This window comes from Urtica dioica, chromosome 9 (genome assembly GCF_054948205.1).
Source record: "Urtica dioica subsp. dioica isolate 48M chromosome 9, U.dioica_male_clone48M_v1_H2, whole genome shotgun sequence".
Lineage (NCBI taxonomy): Eukaryota > Viridiplantae > Streptophyta > Magnoliopsida > Rosales > Urticaceae > Urtica > Urtica dioica.
In genome coordinates this window covers 14,966,474-14,973,566 of record NC_142764.1, presented here as the reverse complement: position 1 = coordinate 14,973,566, position 7,093 = coordinate 14,966,474, and the positions used below count along the sequence as shown (strand labels likewise).

Here is a 7,093-nt window from a genome sequence, read left to right as displayed (position 1 = left end):
AATTATTCTCCACCGTCCGATCCATGCATGGGAAGTTCATTTTTAATCTATATACGAACATTTTTTTTGTTTTTGTTTTGAACCTATTCTATGAACATTATTAACAAACGCAAACCTGGCTCAGATTCTCATTCTCTTCCGAGCTTCTTTACAAGCAAAATATACTAAGCCTATAGAAGTAATAATAATAATAGATTATTAGTATTGACTTTATAGATTAATATGGGAATATTTAATTAGTACATGCATATACTATTGTGTTTATAATTTTTTTTTTAAAACAGTTTATAATTTTTTTTAATTATCGTATATTTATTCTGATATTTTAAATATTTTGATTAATTTAATTCTTTAACAATAGCATACATTAAGTTTAAATGGAACACAGTATATACAAATAGATTAGTATAATTCCGATATATAAATTAGTATAATAATTTTATTGTTTTTATTTATGCATAATTAAGTTTATATTTTTTTTATAATTTCTCGTCTTTTTTATTAATATATTTATTCATAAAAGAAATCATAGCCAGACCGATTTTGTGAGAGTCAGGGAGGGTCACACATTTAAAACGCAACAAAAAATAAGTAGTGTGACTGTGAGTGAGACTAATAAGAAACTTTTTGTGATTTACCTTAAAATTAATAACAGTATCAAATGATGAGCAAAGACCTTTACGTCAATTAATAATACAGTTTTCCGAGCGAGTGCGTGCGAGGAAGGTTTTGCGTTCAATCAAAGCATGTTGTCCGAATAGGAAGAAAGAGTAATAAAACAAAATTCAAGCAATAGACATTTCGACATTCCCTTCCAAGAACGCGGCCATGGACGTAGCTTCTCTTCAAGCTCAAAGGCCAGTTTGCTTCACAGATTCGTTTCAAGAGAGGAACAGCTTCGTGCTCAGGCCGTTTCAACACCGCAGACTTTCTTGTTTCGTACAGGCGAGTGAAAGCTTGTTTTCTTTTTCTAATTTATTTATTTTTAAATATTTTTTTTGGGTTTCTGTTGTTTGTACTTTGATACTGCTTCTGATTGAGACCGCTGGAGTCATTTTAGTACGGAGTTTGGGAATTCGAGGAAGCTTTGATTTGATTAGGTTTGTGGGTATTGATTGACTGCTTGCTTTGTTTACCGTGTGAAAAGAATCCAAGAACTAATTCCTCGGTATCGCGATGACGATTTTTCACTACGATCCAGCAATTAGCCTTTTAGGTGAATCAACGAATGTGTTTTATACCAATTATTCGAATTTCAGTTTTCGTCATCATGGCCAAAAGTGCAATACTCTAGTGGGGTTTCGCATCGAATCATTGCTACTTCGGCAGGTAAAGTTGGTTTTAGTTTCCCACTTCTACTTTTTAAAGTTCTTGAGTTGTGTAGATAGATTGTGTAGTGACTGGCTTTTTCTTCTTTTGGTACTTTTTTTTTTCTTCTTGAAACCTTATACCCTGTTGAAAACTTCAGATTTTTCAAAAAGGAAACCTCGAAAATCGTCGGCTTCGCGACCGAGCGGCTCTTATTCAAAGGGGTTTGGGCCAAAATTGCCTTCGGGGACAACAACCACCCAAAAGAGGGACCCGAAAACTGATGTGGACAAGAAAGATGTTTCGGGGCCTGGAAAAATCGTTCTTGAAACGAAAATCGATTCAGAGGAAAAACTCGAGGAGGAGGAAGAAGAAAGGGCCGACGAATCGCCGCTGGTTAGAGGAGAATCAGAAAATAGGAGTATTAATCCGGCCACTGATAACGAGAACGTGAACGGAAAAATAGCTTCCGAAAGAAAGTCGGAAATGGAAGCTAGAAAGCGCTACGAGGATATCGCGAGGCTGGCTGAGGAGAGACTCTTGGCCGGAGAAAAGATGTTTGTATTCCCACCGGCCGTGAAACCCGGCACAGACGTGGAAGTGTTCCTCAACAAGTCTCTGTCTAGTCTGAGAGACGAGGGAGAGGTTCTTATCATGGGCGCTTTCAACGACTGGCGCTGGAAATCTTACACCGCAAGACTCAGCAGAGCAGAGGAGACGAAAGGGGACGATTGGTGGTCTTGCCGTGTCCACGTCCCCGACGAAGCCTACAAGATGGACTTTGTGTTCTTCAACGGTCAAAGCGTCTACGACAACAACGAGGAGAGAGATTTTTGCGTGCCCGTCGAAGGTGGAATGGACGCGTTTGCCTTCGAGGATTTCTTGCTCGCCGAGAAGCTTAGAGAGTTGGAGAAGATCGCGAAGGAGGAAGCCAAGAAGGAGCGAGAAGCGGAGGAGCGGAGAAGAATCGAGGCCGAGAAAGCGGCCAAAGAAGTGGACAGAGCTCGGGCAAGGAAAGAGACGGCCGAGCGAAGAGAGAGGTTGCGAGTTTCGATCGATAGGGCGTTGAAGTCTGACGACAACGTTTGGTACATCGAGCCGACTGAATTCAAAGGAAACGACTCGGTGAGGCTGTACTATAACACAAAATCCGGTCCTCTTGCTCAGTCAGAGGAGCTCTGGATTCACGGAGGGCACAATGACTGGAGTGTCGGATTAACCATTGTTGAAAAGCTGTACAAGTCTGAATTGGAAGGTGGTGATTGGTGGGTCGCTAAGGGTATGGCTGTACACGAATAATTCAATTTTCTATAATTGTGTGTTTTTATTTTGGTAATTCAAATTTGAGGGGTTTTTTTTCAGTGGTTGTGCCTGAAAAAGCGTTTCTCTTGGATTGGGTCTTTGCTGATGGGCCGCCCCAGATTGCGAAGGTGTACGATAACAACCTTGGTCGGGATTTCCATGCCATAGTTCCAAAAGGCGTTCCCGATGAGCAACACTGGGCTGAGGTTGAAGAACAAATATATAAGAAGCTCTGGGAAGAGAGAAGGACGAGAGAGGAAGCAGAGCGCCTGAAGGTGAAGCGATCGATCTTTGCCACATAATTTAATCTAGAATTGTCTTGATTTCTCATTGTCTCAGGCAGAGAAAACTGCACGCATGAAAGCCGAAATGAAGGAAAGGACCATGAAAGCGTTTCTGCTGTCGCAAAAGCACATAGTCTACACCGACCCTCTCGACGTCCGAGCTGGAACGACAGTCTCTGTTTATTATAACCCGCGCAACACAAATCTACATGGAAAGAATGAAGTTTGGTATAGAGGCTCGTTTAACCGTTGGACTCACCGAAAGGGTCCGCTTCCACCGCTGAAGATGATTCCTACAGATGATGATGGACCTCATGTCAAATGCAATGGTGCGTTAGATTTTATCACCAAACCATCTGTGAAAAAAGTGAGATTCTTTATTTATTATTTTAAGCTGCTTTTTCCTTCTTCTTTTTTTTCAGTAAATGTTCCGTTGGACGCGTACATGATGGATTTCGTCTTCTCGGATAGGGAAGATGGTGGTACCTTCGACAACAAGTATGGCATGGACTACCATGTTCCGGTTTCCGGAGGAATTACGAAAGAGCCACCGATGCACATTGTTCATATTTCCGTGGAAATGGCCCCGGTTGCAAAGGTAAAAAAAATATATATATATAAAAATTATTGTGGGCCTTCCCTCCTAGTAAGATGTTGATATATATGAAAATAATTATATATATGTTATACAAGCAGGTTGGAGGGCTCGGTGACGTGGTGACTAGTCTGTCACGAGCAGTGCAGGATTTGAACCAGCACGTCAATATCATTCTTCCAAAGTACGATTGTTTGAACTTAAACAATGTAAGCTTCTTCTAACATGTCCCCTTATGCTTTTCTTTCTCTTATCCTAAATGGTTTAGCTTGAGAATTGTTTTTTTTTTGTTTTTGTTTTATGTCTTTGCTGGTATTTAGGTCAAGGATTTCAGCTTCAGACGGAGCTTCTCATGGGGCGGGACTGAAATAAAAGTATTTTCCGGGAAAGTGGAAGGGATATCAGTCTACTTTCTCGAGCCCCAAAATGGGTATTCACATCTCTTACGGATTCCCTTCTAAATTCACATTGTTATTCCCAAAATGGATACTGTTGCAATCGAGTTTCTTCTTCGTATAGATTATTTTGGAAAGGCTGTGTATACGGTTGCAGAAATGACGCCGAGAGGTTTGGTTTCTTTTGCCAAGCGGCTCTCGAGTTTCTACTCCAAAGTGGAGCTCATCCCGTAAGTCTAGCGAATTCCGTCTCAGATGATCTCATTCTTTAACGTTGGTCTTACTTTCAACAATGTTATAGGATATCATCCATTGCCATGATTGGTCTAGTGCACCGGTCTCGTGGCTCTTCAAAGACTATTACATGCATTATGGTCTTAGCAAAGCTCGGATCGTCTTTACAATCCATAACCTTGAGTTCGGGGCTGCCCAAATCGGCAAAGCTATGGCGTACTCAGACATGGCTACCACTGTGGGACTTTTTTTTATATATTTTTTTTATATTTAAATTCACTTGAATCTTTCTTCATATTTCTTTGTAGATAGTGTTTGAATGAGTTGTGACCTATTTGCAGGTTTCTCCGACGTACGCGAGGGAGGTCTCTGGGAATCCGCTAATAGCGCCTCATCTACATAAATTCCATGGGATAATAAACGGAATCGACTTGGATATATGGAACCCCTATAATGACAAGTTCATTCCTGTAAGTTAGCCTGTTCTTTGATACAAAAATCTGATTATTTTAATGGAAGTTAATCCCATCTAATTAATTCGGTCAATGTGACCCACATCCACTTTTCTCAAACCGATCCACTATGATGATCTTTGAAGTTCAAACTCAATCCAAAAGTACAAGCATTCAAAACTCGAGCCCTCAAAATCTTTCTAGCTCTTGTCTCTCTTTTGTGTTTCCCTCTTCATTGAACTCGCTCACAAACGCACAAGTGGTCCCATAGAAACACTTTTTACACTTAGTAACTTGACAATTAAGTTAAAGCTAAATGATTTAACGACTCCTCTTTTACACTTCTTTGCTTCCCTGTCATATGATCAACAACGATGTGTAACACAAAATTCATGCGATTACACAGGTACATTACACATCGGAGAATGTCGTCGAGGGCAAAAGAGCGGCCAAGGAAGCCCTGCAACAAAGGCTGGGTCTCATGAAATCCGATCTTCCTGTAGTCGGTATCATTACTCGATTGACACATCAGAAAGGAATTCACCTCATAAAGCACGCAATTTCACGTACTTTAGAGCGTGGCGGACAGGTTTTTAGCAGATTTGATTCTTATGGAGATTTGGTGAAGCCATAATGGACTAACTAATGTGTTATTGTCGTAGGTTGTGCTTCTTGGTTCGGCTCCGGATCCTCGTATCCAAAACGACTTTGTGACTTTGGCCAATCATTTGCATTCTTCTCGAGGAGATCGCGCTCGCCTCTGTTTGACTTACGACGAGCCGTTGTCACACTTGGTATGTTCTCTCTCTCTCTCTCTCTCTGTTAATTTTATTTGTTGAAACTTATCCGAGTTTCGTTTCAGATATATGCTGGTGCAGATTTCATCCTTGTTCCCTCGATCTTTGAGCCGTGTGGACTGACCCAACTTACGGCAATGAGATATGGCTCGATACCTGTTGTTCGAAAAACCGGGGGTGTGTACTGTACACGTGCGCATTTAATATTTTACAAGTTTTGTTCGATGAAATAGTTATTTACCTGTTTCCAATCCATCACCACAGGGCTTTACGACAGCGTGTTCGATGTGGACCACGACAAGGAGAGAGCAAAGGGACAAGGTCTGAAACCAAATGGATTCAACTTCGACGGAGCCGATTCTGGTGGTGTTGACTATGCTCTTAATAGGTGATTTTTTTTCCTCTTTAGTATCGAAACATGTTGTCCTTTGATTATAACTCTTAATTTCTCTCTTTTTACTCTTGTGAGTATATAGGGCAATATCAGCATGGTACGATGGACGAGAGTGGTTTAACGGGCTATGCAAGACGGTGATGGAACAAGACTGGTCTTGGAATCGCCCGGCCCTCGACTACATGGAGCTCTATCACGCCGCCAGAAAAATCACTTAGCACGAGGTTTTTATTTTTTATTTTTTCGTTGCTGTATATCACAGTAAGATCATGCCGGCTTGCAAGTGTAGTTGTCAGAGTGAAACTGCAAGAAATAGAATTCGAATGATCTGAAAGCCTTGTGACCAAAACATGTTTCACGTTCAATTTTGATCTTACACACTCAAAAGATAGATATGATGATAATAAAGAGAAGGAAAAAAAAAAATCTCTTGAAGCTTGTTGTCCAAGATAAGGAGATCTCTAGAGTGGCAGACAAGCGAAACCCGAATTTTGATTCTGGTAGGATTTTCCACTTGAAAAGTGTTCTGTTGGAAGTGAAAGGTTAATGTACTTGCAAAAAATAAACTTTGTTCTCATACTAGAACTATGCTAAAAATCGTAGCGAGAGGGACATCGATCAATACACTGAATTTATGAGTCGAATACCAATTGACAGCAAAATAAAAAACTGTTTATCCGAATCAGTATCTTAACGTCAGGATTTTTCAAATATGTGGCCGGATTTTTGGCAGACATGGACGATAAGTAGTGGAATATATAGTGACTTGAATTTGAATTATAAAAAAGCTCAGTGGGTTCTTTGCCATTGGGTTTTCGTGGTCCTACTTATCTTCAGCAAAGAAAAAAAGTGGGATATGGTCATATGGGGTCTGAATATATAGTATCTGATTTATTACACTTCAAATCAAATAGAACCCTTCTCCTTTTTTTTCGTTGATTAAAGCAAAGTTCGTTACTCAATGATTACCAAATCTATGTGGTGATAAAAGTGAAATGTTTGCCACTAAAATGATCTTACTTTTCTAAAAAAAAAATGATCTTACTAGGATCCCACGGAATTGTACATATCGTTTTGAAAATCTGTGGTTGCATTATTTCATTTTTTTTTCCTACTTGCAGCTAAACACACACACACACACACACACACACACATATATATATATGATTATTTTTAACTAGCACAAAGTGTGAAATCATAACTGCTTTTATATACATATATATACACATTTCAGTTTATTATTTTGAATATATAAAGAAAGATTTTATCATGGACGAAGGCTCCGATTCCAAATAGCGCAGAGTAGACACGGGCCTAATATAAACTGTATAG

General features: G+C 39.8%; 1 protein-coding gene across 1 annotated transcript; it reads left to right on the top strand.

Moving 5' to 3' along the window:
• Positions 1-579: 579 nt before the first annotated feature.
• SS3 (starch synthase 3) lies at positions 580-6,196 on the top strand. The gene is made up of 16 exons (XM_089625550.1): positions 580-945; positions 1,260-1,329; positions 1,469-2,587; positions 2,671-2,885; positions 2,950-3,223; positions 3,317-3,492; positions 3,591-3,698; positions 3,810-3,919; positions 4,009-4,114; positions 4,186-4,356; positions 4,460-4,588; positions 4,977-5,159; positions 5,233-5,364; positions 5,433-5,544; positions 5,632-5,755; positions 5,844-6,196. Exons 1-16 carry the CDS (start codon positions 829-831, stop codon positions 5,977-5,979), a joined length of 3,282 nt encoding a protein of 1,093 aa, XP_089481676.1. The 5' UTR covers positions 580-828; the 3' UTR covers positions 5,980-6,196.
• The last annotated feature ends 897 nt before the right edge of the window (positions 6,197-7,093 follow it).